This window comes from Folsomia candida, unplaced genomic scaffold (assembly GCF_002217175.1).
Source record: "Folsomia candida strain VU population unplaced genomic scaffold, ASM221717v1 Fcan01_Sc018, whole genome shotgun sequence".
In the NCBI taxonomy this organism is placed as follows: Eukaryota; Metazoa; Arthropoda; class Collembola; order Entomobryomorpha; family Isotomidae; genus Folsomia; species Folsomia candida.
The window spans coordinates 589,295-607,163 of NW_019091210.1; the positions used below are offsets into that span (position 1 = coordinate 589,295).

Consider the following 17,869-nt stretch of genomic DNA (forward strand, 5'->3'; position numbering starts at 1 on the left):
TACCTTATACGTTATACGTTATACGAATAATAAATTTCTTTATTACGAAATCGATGCAACTATCATGCCACGTATAATCTGATCATGGTTTCGCACCTGCAAAGGACTTTGAGTCCGTCAATCTATTGGGCGTAACCAGTGCAATGAACGAGATTGATTATTAGATAGATAATCAATGCATTCTTTCACAGTCGGATGAGTACTCAACAAGTTTTCAAGTATGTAACTAATGGATCCGATATCTGAACCAATTCAATTAGTTTTATCCTCCTGTTAACGTGACTTACAATGGAGGTCTCCCAACGTATGCTCACAGATTTCGACCAAATCAATGTCAATCGACAACAAATAAATTTAATTAGTTAGAAATTTGAAAATAGCACGATCGGCCAATGCGCAGGTTGGGCGGAAAAATTTCCATAAAAAGCGGTAAAAATGCGTAGTAAATTTGGAAAGTGTAACATTTTCCAGGCCTTGGGCACGTTTCCCCTCCTTTAAAATCAAATATCTCCGCCAAACCTGCGCATTGGTACCCTTTGTAAAGTTCACATTAATTGTGTTATTCGTTAACGATTGACACCATTTTGGTCCAAATCTGTGGGCATACGTTGGGAGACCTCCATTGTTAGAGCAGTATAGATTTTATCATTTGATTATGATTTGTATGAAATGAATGCAATGATTGTAAAAGCTAATGCTACACCTTGAATCTTGAATAAAAACGGTACCCACCCAGTGCAATATACCCAGTCATTTCCCAACCCCCAAGCTATAAATAGCTATGTAAGCACTTTCCAGCATTACAGCACGGTTTGCATAGTTAATTAAACTTCTGGAACTAACATATAACCGTGTTTAATCCTCCCAAATACTGAAACAGACCCTGTAAAAATGGCTCCTCGAAATTTACCTCCATCTCTCCTAACCCGTGACGATGTGGAAACCCGACTTCTATCCCTAATTAAGGAATCCACGGGACAGGATGGGAATCCCGAGGGTTGTACGGTTCCGTCAGACATCCCCTGGTTTGACGCCACCCTGGCCGAAAGAGGGCGTCGTTTCGTCGAATCGAATTTCTTCGTCGTGCTCATGCTCAACTTTGTCAACACGTTCATGGGGCTGGCCAACAAGCCGATTGCGGTACTTTCCTTTGAAGTGTTTACCAAAGGGGGGCGGGGATGTGTGGGACCGAGATATGTTTCCACAGTGAAAAGCATGATTAGCTGGTTCCTCTCGGAAAAGTTTGACCAGGATTCCGACATCTTTCGAGAAGTGGAAAGGGTGAGAAAACTTCATCGGTTGTACGCCAGACCAGCAACATTGCCGGAAGTGCCACACCCAGGATTGGAGCTGGGCGAAGAGTACGAAGAATTTGCGAGGGTCGTGAGAAAGGATTTGGATAAGGTGGGTAATAAATGCTTGAGGTCAAGGGATCATGGCTGGACAGGTTATTAAATTATGTGTGTTCTTGGTGTACTATTAAGATTTTGATTGATTTAAATGCGATTTTATAATTAACATCTTTACAACATTTTTTTAGCAAGAGTAAATATTTTTTAGATAATGTTGACACATTTGCAATCCATGAGTCACACAAGTTCCAAATAATTTGTGTGGTGCTGAACTAACCACGATAAATAAATAAGCACGAGCATTAACAAATATGCATATGCAAATATATTTTGGCATTATTTAAGTCATGGTCTTCATTACAGATCGACACATCCCTCTGTCCAACCTCCCTCAAGGGGTGGAACCCTCCCCTGCTCTTCACCCAGTTCGAGCTGGCCTTCGTCGTCTACGCCTCGGTCTCCTCGCTATTCCTCTATCCGGAAAAGTTGGGTCTGTCCGGCGACTCGGAAACAACTGCCGGGATTTCCGGATACATCCACCTCTGGGCCGTTGCGGGACGCATGCTCGGCCTAAAGGACGAGTTCAACGTTGCTCTCAACCCGGATAGGGAATTTTACCTCAAAATTATGCAACATTTAGGGTTTGGCACCTTAAAACTGATGGACGCCACGGTTGCATACATGTTCGAGGAAAGCATAGCCCTTCTGAATGTCCCCTTTGGAGCGAGTGCTAAGGCGATCCTCTACACTGTTCTGGAATCGGGCGGTGTCACTCCGAGTAATTTATGGGGCTTTATGCATTTTGGTGACAAAGCGTCCTATTACGCGACGAAAGTAGTTTTCTGGGCGTACAAGAATTTGTGGGGGGTTCGGCTTGTTTTAAATGCCGTGGCGAGAGAGGGTTTTTTCTATGCGGCTCGTAAAAGTAAAAAGGTGGCCAATTATCGGTAAAAAATTCGAAATGTTTTTTTTAAATTAGACGGTCGAAAGTTTCGACTCGAAACTGATTATGAATAAATAAAAGTGGTGAATTATGTATATTATATGCAAATTGGAAAATCATATTGGTGTGTACATAAATTTTTTACTGTTTCTTAAATTGTTTTCGCATACAAACTTACTTTAGTATGAATGAGACCATCCACGCATGCGTGGGTGATGGGTGTGTGTCACACACGCGACACGCACGTCACGCACACGCATGAATGTCTGCATGCGTGTGCATTAATAATAGTTTGCATGGTCTCTGGCTCAGACTCTGAGCAAATACTGAAGAACTTTTTACGTAAGGTGATAATTAATTTCAAAGCACGCTTAATTCAAAAATGTTTTTTTAGTTTCCGCAACTTAACATTTCATGATGCTGAATCAGCACCATGAAATGTTAAATCATCAATGTACATTAAATTTTAATGCACATTGGTGAATAATTTGCAAATTTTCAACTACAATAAATAATAATATTTAAATACTATTAGAAATATGTAGGTAAAGAAAATGAATTTATTTTTTTGTGATAAAATTTGAACAAGTTATACAGTGGGCGTACTCACGACAACTTCTTATTTCGCATCGCAAATCATTTAGCAAACTTGCGAAGATTAAAATATTTCCGTCGTGAGGGGATTCGCAAAATATGACTTCGCAAAACTCCCTTATCTCGCAAATCTACAGAAAACACCTATTTTGGAATTGTTTCCATGGATTTCTGTAATTTCTCTTGCAGAATTACTTTGCGAAATAATTTTGCGAAATAAGGACATACTCAATTGCTGAGTAAATTTGCGAAAAAAAATCCCATGGTTTTCCAGCAATTTTTTTGCGAAATCTCGCATATCTCGCAAAACTTAGCAAGTTATGTTGCTATGCTCAATTTGCGAGATATGCGAGATATGCGAAGGTTGACGTGAGTACGTTCAGTATTATTTGTTACGCATGCTTCACTAACGGAATACCTTAATAGCATTTTATCACGAATAGCCACAGAAAACTTATTTTCTGTTTATTACTCTGGGTTCAGCTGTATCTGTTATTATGCAATAATGACCATGAAATTTTGAGAATGGTGAATATCACTTACATATATATAGAATTTCATTGTTAATATTATCAGATATTTTTTGCATGCAATAGACAGCCCTGGTGAAGTAAAATTATCTGGTTATCAAAGAGGGGAGATATGGGAGTGTTTAGTACTTTTTAGTGCATTTCCTCATCTTAGAACTCTTTACTTACATATATAATCTAAACTTTATTTCAGATAAACATGTATTCTCCATGTAAGATTCTCAACCTTTTGCAGCTGTAAGAGCCCTGAAAATCCTAACGACTGAGGAGCGGATATCAAACTACTGTAATTGGCCAAAGTACATATACTTTCCCCATCTGTGCTTATTTTGGTCAGAATTATTAAGGAGAGCATGCTCGATAGATATAAAAATACACACGCTTTCACGCGTATATTTACATATCATGCTAACATAAGTAGGTGTTTTACTTTTCAAAAGTATGAACTCGACAATGTCTGACCAATTCGGAAGAAGTGAGCAATTTCTTCAAACAGAAGTAACATTCATGCTTTACTGCATCATGTCGTATTCTATGAGCGGCCAAATTATATTTCGAGTGGCTCTTGTACTCGCATTTGTCGCAGGAATGGATCAGCTCTTTATTCGTGGCATGTACTGCCTCCACGTGACGCTTCAAATCTGTGGTACTCACAAATCTCTTGTCGCAAAAGGTACACGGATAATTTCTCTGATCTTCATACGCAACTCGGATGTGGTGTTGACGAGCAGTCTTGCTTAAGAATGTCTGAAGACAGATGTGACACTTTGATACCAATCGGGTAGATTTTTCCAAATGTGTCCTCTGCAAAATTAGTATGCACATTGGAAATTTTTTACCAATTTTTTCCCCCAAAAAACGCTTATGTATTTACCTCGTGACTTTTCACGTGTCCTTTGTGAGTGAAACTCCCCCCACAAGTGGCACAATTGAAGGGCTTCTCCTTCGTGTGGGTGCGAATGTGTTGTCCGAGTTCAGCCCTCGTTCTGAAGTCCTTTTCGCAAAGCGTGCACGGAAATCGAACAGGATTATCGGCATGTTCATTATTCACGTGTTGCCAAAGACTATTCCTGTTTTGGTAGGTTTTCTCACAGCCTGGAAACCTGCATGGGAAACGAGATCGTTCCTTCGTGCTGTGGACGGCGTCAATATGTCCCCGTAAAGTCAAAGGGGTAGAAAATTCGCGGTGACAAGTGTCACAACTTGGCCGCTTCCGGTGGCTGTGAAATCTCGATACGTGGCGAGATAAGCTGAATTTGCTTTTATAAAATTTGCCACACATCTAAGCGAAACAGAAGTGGAAAAATGTACATGGTGAAATCATTTTTGCAAATTTATGTACACCTCTCACCTGACATTTAACTTTGGCATCAGGATCGTGAGAAGCCATGTGTATTGTCAACTCGTTATACGTGTCAAACAATCGGGTGCACTGGGAACACTCCCATTTCTTTCCTGGCTTCGAATCCATATGGATTGAATATTTGTAGATTTATGTGTGTCCGAAAAAAATGATGAGCTGAAACAAATTCAATTTGGTAAAAGTGACCAGTATAAATATTTCCACTATGTTTATCTACATATTTTACGGATGTATGTACATACTAAATATGTGTATTAGGTTAGGACTGGTTGAATTTTTCATTTGATTTAAATAGGCTTACTTGAAATTATTAATTAGTGTAGTGTCTGAAAAATATGGAGACGTTTAAAGTCCAGTAGGCAGCGAGGTAATATAGCGTGTGGATGAATGAATGGTTTAAAATGGTCGACTGAAAATAAAAAAAAATTCAAAAATGGGAAAAGGTTGAAGTTGAGGGTTACGAAAAGGATGGAAATGAAACTCCTGGAAATTCCTCTCTAATTTTGTGCAGAAGAAAGATTGGGAAATCGAATGCACGGTCATGCTAATAATGCATACATACATACGTATTTATTGATGTACGTCATATTTACAATGAATTGTTACAAATTTGCTTAATATTTCGAAATATTGTATATTATGTTTTTATTTTAATATTTAAATTTTCAAGTTACTTTTAAACAACTTTAGCTGAATTTTGATGTGTCATAAATGCCTAAATAATAAAATAACTTTAAAAAAGCTTCCTTAGGTGAGGCGCTGCTAAAAGTGAAAAACAAGATTTCTGGCCTTATCTTTTAAATATCTCGTCCCCTCATCCTTGTAACAGGAGATGGTGGCTTTGCATCACCGTGAGGCCAGTCATTTTAACCATATAACATACCACGCCGTTTATTACACACCGCAACGATAACAAAAATTGTATTTGCCACTAATAAATTAGTTAACGCATTGCTAATGAAAATATATATTGATGCATAAACAGATTATTTGGAAAGGCTTATAAACTTGAGTTTATAAAAACTATTTCGGAGGATGAATATGATTAGATTAGCAAAAAATTTATTTCACAAGCTAACCAGTACTTCAGGCAGCCAACATAATTTATGGATGGCCCGTAACGAAATTTAATTGGCTTGCACAATTTTCTGCATGTGTTATACAAACTACTTCAACCACCTTTGCTGAATTTTAAAAATGCCCCGTTCGAAAATTTAAGGGTAGGATTTTCTTAAATAATTTAAAAACAATTGACCAAGCCAGCGGCGGTAGTACGCTAAAGGCTAATTGTATTTACTAGCACAACTAGTTCCCAATACGAACCAGAAAGTAACAAATGATAATTTTGAGAAATTCGTGAAGCTGGACTTTGTTCCAGCGAGTTGCGAATTATTATGCGAATAAATTCTTTATTGCCAGAAGCTTAGCGTAAAATGACTGGCCTCACGGTGATGCAAAGCCACCATCTCCTGTTACAAGGATGAGGGGACGAGATATTTAAAAGATAAGGCCAGAAATCTTGTTTTTCACTTTTAGCAGCGCCTCACCTAAGGAAGCTTTTTTAAAGTTATTTTATTTCGTGGATTTTAGGTGATTTTTTCAAATTTCGCCACCAGGGTTATTACCGGTTTAGTAACAAAATGTCTACCACTGAATAATTAATTAATTACCATGCGGTAGAGTCACATAGATACTCAGCCTGGTAATACCTTAGTTACCGTGTTTCTTAGAGTGTAGCAATAAAACGGACAGGAAATTTGACAAAGTAATCTAATTATTAAATTTAAAATTTTCAATAGAATTTACATTAACCCTAGTCCGGATTCATAATCACTAATCACCAATCAGATATTTCCTAACTCTGACCAGCAAGTGAGTGTCTAAATATTTTATACCCGAAATTTATTAAAGACAACTACTATTATTTTTAGTAAATTGCTATATTGGCTGCTAATAGCAACCAGCTACATTGCAATTTTGATGAAGAATGCTTAGCAACATGAACAGTTTCAGATGCCTCCATCAAAACTCTTTCAGTTTTGAACCGATCTCAATCGGATTTGTTTTAAATGATGCATAACCGATTTTTACACAATAAAATCAGGTTTTATGCATATATTCCTTTGACACGAATGTCTCAAATTTTGATTGTAAAGTTTCAAATTGAAATTTGGGGGCTCAAAATGCAACTTTTTCGTCGGGAAAGCTGTAAAACCGCATCTCCCCATTCTCCTCTGCACGATTGCTCTGTACACCATTTGCGTAGGATTAACCGTTTAGGCTCTAGCCTTGTCGACAGTTTCAAAGGGTGTATACGAATGCATACTTAGGCTTCGCCGTAACTATGGTGACGCTTTTTTTTTGCGGGCACCAATTGTTACTTTTGCCTCACCTAAGAATAAAATTGACACTAAAACGCTTTACACGCATGCTCGCGTACAATGAAAAGATGAAAATCTGTAACGTACAGTTTTCGGTATTTCTACAGATGCTTAAAAAGTTATTAAATTAAGTCTTGAATTTGTTTAAAAAATTGTATAAATAGATTTACGAATAATTATAGATTTTGAAATTCGATCCCGTCTCAGGTATCAAATGATTCACGGAATGTGTGAATGCATGCATATATATGAATTCTAACATCCTGGTCAGTTTCAATTAAGGATTTGTAGAGGCTGTCTAGGTACTCCAAATGGGGCACCAGTAACGAAACACGTAAAATAGCTTGGTCGGTGGCTAGGTTTGTATTCTATGCTGATTTGCCCAGAATGAGAAATAAATCCGAAAAACAAGAGGTGAATACATAACTTCAGAACGGAAAACCAAAAATCTATAACAATTGTACATTCAACTATCAAAACTATTATTGCCCACATTTAGGTTGAATGTCCTGATTCTCCGCATAATAAAGGATAGTTAGTTATTTTTATCCAAGAGTTTGTCAACCTTTCACTTGTTGGATAGTTAAAAACGCAACCTTTTCCGCACTACACGGACCAACATTGACTTTTCATACATATTCATTTACATACTTCTAAGCAAAACCTGCAAAAGTAAGAATTAAGCAATCCAACTCAACACGGTAAAAAACGACATTTTACCCAATACCGTTACCCTCGTTCCGTAAACGAATAGCTAACCATAAGTAGCACCAAATTCATTATTACAATAAATATTATTACCTCTGCAAATTCACGGAAATTTGCTTCATGAAATTTGCTCCAATCCTTTTAAGTGTGTGAATTATTAAATTATCGAAATATTGTGTGAATACTTATGTAAATGCAAACGATTTTTTTGCACAAATACCTCTTAACAATTGCAGAATCGACATGGACCTGAACATAGGGAAAAAGTGGGGATGCTCAACGTGCACAAAAACGTTTAAAACTTATAGCGACTTGACCAAACACATCGTCACGTACGATCCCGATGCCAAGGTTAAATGTGAGGTGAGCGTGTACAAATTTCAAAAAGTGAAACAAATTTTACAATATAAATATGCACATTTGTCTACTTCTGTCCAGTAGCGGAACTATAGATTCGGGGCCGGTATGTGAGCTGGATATGGGGGCCTAAATTTGAATGAACTATTACAAGTGGGAGGCAATTTTTTTGTTAATTCTAGCTATGAAATTTAATGCTACACTGTAATTCTTCTAGTACGCATACATACTCGAACCATAAGTTCTGGTCCATAAGTTCTGGCATTCTGAACTACTGTCAATGTTCCTATGCGTCATGTGAGGTTCCATGTCTAGTTTATAAACCGTGTGACTCTATTTCGTTGATTTCACAAATTTCTGTTATGAGCAACGACCAATTTCATTGTTCTTTTCTTTGAGGTGGTTTGCCTAATTTTTAGGGTTGCCGCGGGTAGCGAAAATGCTACCCGTTACCCGACCCGCTACCCGCAGCACAACTACCCGTACCCGCACGGGTACCCGTTACCCGCTACCCGTTATGAGAATTAAGTTAAAACCTAACCAACCATCAGAATAAATTCGATTTAATTAATTACTTGCTCACTTGGGTTGATATCATACTCTGTGGTTGATATGTAGTTTGAGATAATGGTACGCAAGTAACGCATGCCATCATTTGCCATTATTTTCTATCATTTGCTATCATTGGTTGGTTCTGAAATCAAACTTTTTGACTAACAATGGAACGTTTTTCAAACTACATCGGGATTTCTTGGAGAATTATATCAAAAAACAAGCCAAAAATGAGGAATTATCACTTATCTTTCCCCTGAATAGCCCGTTTATAGATAACTGTTGGTGGAGAGTTCAAAGTCTATCATGGTTTGCGTCCAGTGGAGGAAAAAGATGCAGAACACAGAACATTTACTTAAAAATAGAACTTTGCCGCCAATAGTTTTCATCAAAATGGACATTCAACAGAAAGTATCACACGAGTCCTAATTTTTGGCTTGACTTTTTAACATACTCGATAGAAAATCTTTTGTTGTAGCTTGAAAAAAGATCAAATCTATAGTTTGATTTTTTGTAATTTTGATTTAAATGAAGTTTTCATTACAAAATTGTCTATAAATAACGTTTTTGCCTTCAATCAGACTTAGGTTTTTCACCTTTAAAGTATAAATTAAAATCTCGTCAGTCTTACACACATATACACGTCAAATTATAACTCATATCTTACAATGCGTTGGTGTGTGGTGTAACCTTCCTATTTGTTTGAAATTTTGAAATTAAGTGGTCCATGTCAATACAACCAACGTTTCTTGAGGCAGTTTGTGCGATGGTCAGAATTTGTCAAAATATTTGAGGTCAAAGTTGACAAATGTGCAATTTTTAGCACTGGAAGAGAATGGAAGTCGAGTTTACTTCCTCCGACTGGTAAACATTTTCCATTTTTCAACTTTGACCTCAAATATTTTGACAAATTGAGACCATCGCACAAACTGCCCCAAGAAACGTTGGTTGTATTGACGTGGACCACTTAATTTCAAAATTTCAAACAAATAGGAAGGTTACACCACACACCATCCCATTGTTAGATCAGGCGAATTATGCTTGAGAAACAATAATTTCTCCGCATGTTCGGGACGTGAAAAGTATTTTAGACTGCCGTAGGCTTCTGTGGCTTCCGAAAAGACACGCTCGCTATAAACCCTAGTTGCCGGAAAATGGCACATTTTGAAATGGATAAATAATAAATTGACGCTTTTGTTGGTAAATGAACTAATTTGCTGCTACCTTTCTTTGTGAACTGATTTATGTCGAAAATTAAATAAAAACTGAACTACCCGTTACCCGTGCGGGTAGCTCTCGCTACCCGCAGATAACGGGTACCCGCAAGAATCGTGCGGGTATGCGGGTAACGGGTACCCGACCCGTTACCCGCGGCAACCCTACTAATTTTGCTCGTTTGTACAAGTAAGTGCCAAACTACCAGGTTTTGATGAATCTTGGGCTTAATCATTCTTTTCGTAGTAGGCCACATCCCCCTGCGTCACCCTGACCATTTTTTTGATGTACATAAATTTTTGTTACTCTGTAGCGTTACTGTTTTCTTATCACATCCAAAATTCTCTTAATCTTCTTGTGCTTTTAATTGGGGCTCAAGTAACATTTGTGTCTGAATTTTATCAGGTTCATAATTAACCCATAGCATTGGACCTCTGATGGTAAAATTTTCAAATTAAAATATTCAGTGGTTCAGAAATGACAGCCGATTTTTGTCTTGAACTCGTGCAAAAAAATGATCGGGAGATACATTTGGGCCACCCTTTATGTATCATATGTACAGCCTGTATATAAATGTTTTTTTTGTGTAAACTAAAAACAATCTGCAAAAGTGCAAGAAATGGTAACAGATTTAGATTTACCAGTATTTAAATTAATTCAACTAATTATTCCTGTTTTTTAAACTTTTGATTCGTCAATGAAAAAATCCAATAAGATATACACACAAGCATCCGACGGCCGGGGGCCGTCTCATCTTGGGGGCCGATATGTGGGACCTCCCCCACCTACCCTATTTACGCCAGTGCTTCTGTCTTGCTTAGGTTTGCGGCTTTATTTCCAAAAACAGACGAGCCTTATCTTGCCACATGCGGAAACAACACAGCAACCGGAAGCGACCCAGTTGTGATACTTGTCACCGTGTAATGTCTTCCTATTACGCTTTACGGCAGCATATTGACGCCTTTCACAACACGAAAGAACGACCTCGTTTGCCATGCACGTTTCTCGGATGTGAGAAAACCTACCAAAACAGGAGTAGTATTTTGCATCACGCGAGAACTGAACACTCCGAAAATCCGGTCCGATTTCCGTGCACACTTTGCAAAAAGGAATTCAAAACGAGGACTGAACTTGAGATTCACATTCCCACCCACACCACGGAGAAGCCGTACAATTGTGCCACTTGTGGGAGGAGGTTTGCCAACAGGGGATATATGAAACTTCACGAGGTAAATAAGCGAGAAAAATTAGGTGATAAATGACAAATTACGAAATTATCAAAATGAATTTTTCAGACGACGCATTTGGAAAAGTCTGCACGAAAGGTGTCAAAGTGTCACATCTGTACTCAGATCTTCTTTTTTACAAGTGGTCTGCAAAACCACATCCGAGTTGTGCATGAAAATCAGAAGAATTATCCGTGCCAGGTTTGCGACAAGAGATTCTCCAAGCCATCAGAATTGAAGTTTCACGTGGAGGCGAGACATGCCACGAATAAGGAGCCGGTCCATTCCTGCGACAAATGCGAGTTCAGGAGCCACTGGAAAGGCAATTTGAGCAAGCACAGATTACGTCACAATCCAGCGAGGCATGAATGTTACTTCTGTGGGAAGAAATTCTTCGTTTTTCACGAGTTCGTCCATCATTTTTGAGTTCATACTCTGGAAAAGTCGTAGATACGGTATTAATAATTTAAAAAAGTTGAAAAATTGAAATACTTTTGTATATGACGGGAATTTCTTTCGAATTTGTATTAAATATCGTCGTTGAAGCTGCCAAAAGAGCTAAATCCATTTTATGTCGATTACCAAAAGAGCCAAATCCATTTTGTGTCAATTGCCAAAAGAGCCAAATCCATTTTATGTCAATTGCCAAAAGAGCTAAATCCATTTTATGTCAATTGCCAAAAGAGCCAAATCCATTTTGTGTCAATTGACATAAAATGGATTTGGCTCTTTTGGCAGCTTCAACGACGATATGTATTTATTTGACATATGTGACTTGAGCACGAAGTTTGGTTAGTGCGTATAGATAAAGTTGCTTGAAATTACTTTCTCTAGCTGACCAGCAAGTTTTGTTATATTTTCCTACGCAGATTGTAACAAACCTTTTTTTATACGGTAACAGCCGTATTCTTTTTAAATAAAACGATACTTGTTAAATATTACATTCACTGACAGTGAATCACTGTCAATAACATGGTATTCATTTTGTATATTGATACTATTAGAAAACCGGTAGTAAACCATTACCGGCCGGACGGCACCGTAATAACGGGCATTACCGTTAGTAGGAATGTGGCAATGAAAAATTTACCACTCAGAAATAAAATATTTACTATGAATAAATCCTGTATGAAGTTACGATTAAATTAATACTAGATAACCCGGCATATATACACTAGCGGAACTAGGGGTAGGCAGGGTAGGCATTGCCTAGGGGCCCCCGCGGAGCTGGGGCCCCGACATTCCTCATAATTTTTATAAATTTGTTACCTCCCGAACATTGGGGAAACTAAGGACAAGCGTTGCAGAAGGGGCATAATAAAATCAGAATATCTATATTATAATTTCCATTCCAAAAATTCTTCGATGGGAATGGGAATTGCGACTATCAAATTTGCTGTTTATTTTTCTACAGGCTTTGCGCCTAAAATCCTATCTTGATTAATAATTTTTCATGTTCTAAAATTATCAATTTTTTAGTGATTTAAAGGGTGGGCAACTTAAAAGTGGTACAGTGGCGCTTTGTCCATATTTCTGGTATAGCTGCTAAGATTTCCATCATTTTGTATTTTTTAGACATGTCATACAAATTGTTAATGACTGGTACAAAAAGAGCTCAAAATCGTTTATACATTGCGAGGAATTCATATTTGTACAAAATCTTAGGTAGTTGAAACAAGTTGGATTTCTTCCGCATGCATAAGGATTTCTGCTCTTTCTTATTTTTGTAATTTTTCTGATAGGTTAAGCTATCAAATGCAGAAAATAAAATTTGAAAAAATTTGCATTTCTCCAGAAAATTCACGAAAAATTAAAATCCCTGATTACGCGACACCGAAAGTTGAAAATTATTTACCCTGGAAAGGCCAAACGAATTGTTATTTAGCTAATTTGGCATGAGTTTCCTAGACAGCATTCCGTTGGAGAGTTCGGCACCAAAAACAAAACAAAAGTCCTCCCCAGGTAGTCAAAGCTTTGAAAAAGGCAACCTTTTGAATGTTTTGACAAAAAATTTCCTCCACCCTGTACATTTATTCGAATAGGGTCAATATTTTTCCTGGTTAATGCCAACTTCTGTGGGGAGGTACTACGTGAAATAAATGAAGCGTAATCCTCGGGGGACGATAGTTGGGAACAATTTAATTTTAGGTATGCGAAAAGTAGTATTGCTTTTGTCAGATCTAAAGAAACCGGGGTTTTCACCGCTTAAACTCATTTACACCCCATTGATGGGGTGACAAATATGAATTAAACAATATGAAAATCGGAACAATTTTCGTCTGGAGGACCCTATTGGGTGACCTTTCCGGATTTTTTAAATCGTCGTATCAAGCTGAAATTTTCTACATAGGCTGCCAATTGATACTTTTAAAAGAATAAGAATTTAAATCGGAAAAATAAACTTAAATTTTTAAATTAGAAAAATCAATCAAAATTTTTAAATTGGAAAAATCACTTTAAGTTTTTAAATTGTTTGATATGCATTTACGATAAAATTTCATGCAAAAAGTGGGACTGAGTGATAACCACGTTGGTCTGACTCGGGCTATATCAAGTCTGCACTGTAGGTTTTTGGTTTGGATACGGCCCTTAGTTTGTGCTAACAAAAATCTCATTGGTACCCTTCTGAAGAGTCATAAGCGGCCCCGTTTTAAATTTGAACCCGATTTCTTTAGAAAAGCCATAAGCAATATGGTGCAGAATTCAGCATGCTACAAAACAGTATATAACTACTGTCAAATCTAACTAAATAGAGCACTGGGTGCTATCATAAGACTAACTAGGCAGTTGTTAATAAGTGTGGAAAATTTCATTCAAATTCGCCAAGCCCTTTTGATTTGATGACATTCTAAACCCAACAGTTTGCGACTAGGTGCTGTACCACTTTTAGCTCAAAAATCATTAATGAAACTACTGCGAAAACTGAACTCCGTGCTACCAGCCAGCTCTGCCATCAATTTTTGAAGTTGTGGTTTTACTAATAAATTATTTTAAGAAAACCTTTGTCGTTTGACCATATGGCGCAAAATTACCTTCCTAAAACCAAAAAATGTCCCTAATTTATGAACTATTTTCAAATCTGTCAGGGACACAGGGACAGGGGCCTCCGACGTACCTTTGCCTACCGGCCCCAAATTTATAGTTCCGCTACTGCATATATATGTATGTGACGCTACCAAATTTTTAACATTACATACATACCAACATGTATTTTTAATTACTTATTATGAATTAATTAATTAAAATTAGTTACTTAATCGCTTACATATGTGTGTGTATTTACGTATGCGTGCTTAAGTCTGTGTGTAATTATGTCATCAATAGTAGTGACACCGTAAGACTCAAACAGTGATCGAGGACAACAAGTGAGGTCAAGTGATCGATGAAATTGCTGCCAAATCGTATCTTCAGAGGCTGAAACGACCTCGAAATTCTCTTCGCTTCCGACTTTCTTCCAAACCCTTCCATATTTTTCCACTTTTCCGTCAACTGTGACGACTTCAGGTTGACATATCCCATCGAGGCGAGATCGACGCCGATCGTAAGAATAAAATCCATCAGCAATGTGACGAAAAAGGACAATCCGGCGATCGAGATTGTGCTGTGCATTCGGATGCAGACGTACAACGAGAAGACGATCCCGTTCGATGCGACGGCGTAAACTCCGGGGATGAAGAGATTCTTGAAGACAACGTCGATCTGCTTGACTAGAATTTGACATTGGGCATAAATCCGGAATGATTGGATGATCAAGTCGTTTTTAATCCGGGGCGTCACAAATGCCTTGATCCGAATCCGGGCAATTTGGCTAAATTATTTCAAAAAATTAGAAACACACGTCATGTAGTCTTGAATAGGTATGTAATAATAAGAACAAAACTTTTACGTATGAACACATATGCGATTCCATATCTTAATAAAAGCAGGAATTTTCACGAAAATTGATATAAATAATATCTACCAGGTTTTTAATTATTTTCAATGAGACAACTCACGCAGGCCTTAGGAACGTTATAAAATTCGTAAATTCTGCAAATTTATAAATTTTTACAAAATTTTACAAACATTTCTTAGGAGAATTAGGTTATAAATTCTTATAAACTTGTGTACATATGTACTTATTGTTAAATCAAGGACGTTTTAATTTTTAAAAGTTCGTAAAATTATTTTATAAGAAAAACTTACGGATGTTGCAAATTACCAATGACTGCGTGAATTGCATTAATAATGAATATTTCTGTAAGCTCTTTTAATTCAACATACATACATATGCACAACACAGATAAATATTTATAGGTGTGCTTGCTTATCTGCTTAATCCGTCAAGTGGAAATCAAGATATGTAACAGCTTGCATGCCATCCAGAAATCAAGATAAAGGGTTACCTTCCAAGTAGTGCCATATATTCCTGCAGGGAGCATCCGAACCCCAGCAAGAAATTTACAATCACCAGAGCCGCCGGTTGGGCCACGTGGAAGTACATGAACGCATCAAATAAAATCCCAATCACCGCGATCGCATCTAATCCATCGTGTTGCGATGTTGGAAGGAGACAGGCCGCTCTCATGGATCCGACGTACGGCAGTGTGCACGGATTACGGAATAATTGGAGGGGTACAATTATCCCAAAGGATGCGCAGGAGGCGGTACTTATGACGAAAACTATTTTCGCGTAGGTCGCACCCTTACGGATTTTAGCATCAATGATGGGAATTTCTGCAAGTTTTTAGACATAAATATGTCAGATTATACGCATGTATCCATTTATTTACGATACGATCTCGACGTCATCATTGAAATTCCATCAGTAATGAGAGTGATGACGTCGAGGATATTACAGTAAGTAAACAAGGGTACATATCTATGTACTATGCAAAACGTAAATTTCTCCTTTACAAGAATGATAAAGATTGAAGAAATTAAAATGCACATTACTTATTAAGTAATGTCTTGTGTCAAAATAAGTACATTTTAGAATCTAGTTGCTTATCGCGACACAGAAAAATTCGCTGTCGTAATCATATTTAAATCAACATAACGATTTGTCTAATTTCTCACCTTTCAACAATTTCTGTTCAAATTGTAGAAATCCATTCACCAAAAGGAAGCCTTCCTTTTCCCAAACATAACAAGTTATCCGACACACTACACAAATAGTGTAGGTAATAAGGACCACGAGCGCTTTCAAAATATGGGGAAGAGACATTTTGTCCCTATTAAGACCCAAATGTGCACACATGGCGAAAAGATAAACCACGTGGAGGAACACGGTCACCTTGTAAATCCGTTTCGATTTGGGATCGATAATTTTCAGAGTATCTGACACGTCGTCGTATTCATAGGGAATCGCGTAACACCAATTGTTCAGCTTCAGGGCGATTAACATATATGTAAAGTATGACTGACCTTTAGAAAACATGTTTTTTATTGATATATTTTGAAACAAAATTCTGTAAGCAGAATTAAGTCTGTAATCTCGACTTCAATTTATACAATGTTGATGATATGTATTGGTTCGTAATTGTACAATGTGCACACTTATCGTCCCACGTAATTAAATACTTGCATTTTGTGACCACTTTCATGTCCACTAATTGGGAATAATTTTATTTCCTAAAAATAATAAACTTGCTTAAGAAACTCGGAAATAAACATTGGAGCTATTTCGATAAATTATTAATTTAGTTAGGAAAAAATGAACTACTCACAGGAGCATTGCATACTTTAAAGAAATAATTACACGAGAATTATTCAAAATACGTATTTGCTATCATATTACAACAAAAAGAGCTCTTGACACTGACCACTTAACTTTGAAAGTGATGGGATCGATGATGTTCTGCTTTGCTTATACATGCATGTATACCTACTCCACGTACGCCTTTCGTAACGGGTTTAACCCATCTTAACAAATTTTATTGCAGGCAAACCGATTAGTTAAATTGTACCTTGTTAAGATTAATGTGAATCAATTTCAGCCACAAAATTGCGCGCAAACTTTTCAATCGAAAGCACTAACCTTGACAAACCTTGGGGGAGATATATCTATGTATGTATGTAAATAAGTAGGTACGAGTGCACATGTTTGCCATGCTAACTTGTAATTATGAAACGCAGGTAAATAGCGGCTGTTAAATTGGTTTGAATTAAGACAACAGTGTCGCTTTAATGACCTCGCGGAACTGATGCCACAAAATTTCAAAAAATATGGAAATGTCGAAATTCTGTGATAAGAAAATCGATTTCAAGTTTTATTTATTTTAGTTTCATTTTTAGTTATAGTTCAAGAAGCTTTGGTTGTCTAGTGAGTATTAATTTCAAAAAGACGTAAGTGCAGGCGATGTTTAATTTTAAAAAGACGTAAGTGCACAAAAAAAACTAGTAAAAAGACGTAAGTGCACTTTTAAAATTATAAATAGTAATTACTTGTTCAAAATTGTCCTGTCAATTGAAATTTGACTTTATTGGCCCCCCGTAGGCTAGTAATGAAAGATTATTAAAAATTTAAAAACCACACCCTCAGGGGGTGTGGTTCTTGGCGCCAAACATAAGGTGAAAAAAATCCTGACTCTTATTTCTTTTCTCACCGCCATGAGGCAATTACCAAAGATTATTAAAAATTTAAAAACCACGCCCTTAGTGGGTGTG

The 17,869-nt window shown here is 37.2% G+C and overlaps 2 protein-coding genes across 4 annotated transcripts; both read left to right on the top strand.

Moving 5' to 3' along the window:
• Positions 1-689: 689 nt before the first annotated feature.
• On the top strand, positions 690-2,411 carry LOC110857102. Of its 2 annotated transcripts, XM_022105709.2 has the most exons (3): positions 690-783; positions 881-1,404; positions 1,716-2,411. In XM_022105709.2, the coding sequence occupies exons 2-3, from the start codon at positions 892-894 to the stop codon at positions 2,301-2,303; spliced, it is 1,101 nt and encodes a 366-aa protein (XP_021961401.1). In that variant the 5' UTR covers positions 690-783; positions 881-891; the 3' UTR covers positions 2,304-2,411. The 2 variants fall into 2 exon arrangements, with proteins under 2 accessions (XP_021961401.1, XP_021961400.1); XM_022105708.2 differs by having other exon boundaries at positions 742-1,404.
• Positions 2,412-7,826: 5,415 nt separating this feature from the next.
• On the top strand, positions 7,827-12,263 carry LOC118437973 (oocyte zinc finger protein XlCOF19-like). Of its 2 annotated transcripts, XM_035857581.1 has the most exons (5): positions 7,827-8,016; positions 8,108-8,234; positions 10,817-11,224; positions 11,291-11,676; positions 12,002-12,259. In XM_035857581.1, the coding sequence occupies exons 2-4, from the start codon at positions 8,115-8,117 to the stop codon at positions 11,645-11,647; spliced, it is 885 nt and encodes a 294-aa protein (XP_035713474.1). In that variant the 5' UTR covers positions 7,827-8,016; positions 8,108-8,114; the 3' UTR covers positions 11,648-11,676; positions 12,002-12,259. The 2 variants fall into 2 exon arrangements, with proteins under 2 accessions (XP_035713474.1, XP_035713473.1); XM_035857580.1 differs by having other exon boundaries at positions 11,291-12,263.
• Positions 12,264-17,869: the final 5,606 nt, after the last annotated feature.

Bases quoted from the DNA above. Each gene is read 5' to 3' on its own strand.
- LOC110857102 (XM_022105709.2), top strand. From the start codon at position 892: ATGGCTCCTCGAAATTTACCTCCATCTCTCCTAACCCGTGACGATGTG. The intron at 1,405-1,715 runs GTGGGTAATAAA...TCTTCATTACAG, and splicing joins TGAGAAAGGATTTGGATAAG to ATCGACACATCCCTCTGTCC.
- LOC118437973 (XM_035857580.1), top strand. From the start codon at position 8,115: ATGGACCTGAACATAGGGAAAAAGTGGGGATGCTCAACGTGCACAAAA. The intron at 8,235-10,816 runs GTGAGCGTGTAC...TGTCTTGCTTAG, and splicing joins ATGCCAAGGTTAAATGTGAG to GTTTGCGGCTTTATTTCCAA. The intron at 11,225-11,290 runs GTAAATAAGCGA...TGAATTTTTCAG, and splicing joins GATATATGAAACTTCACGAG to ACGACGCATTTGGAAAAGTC.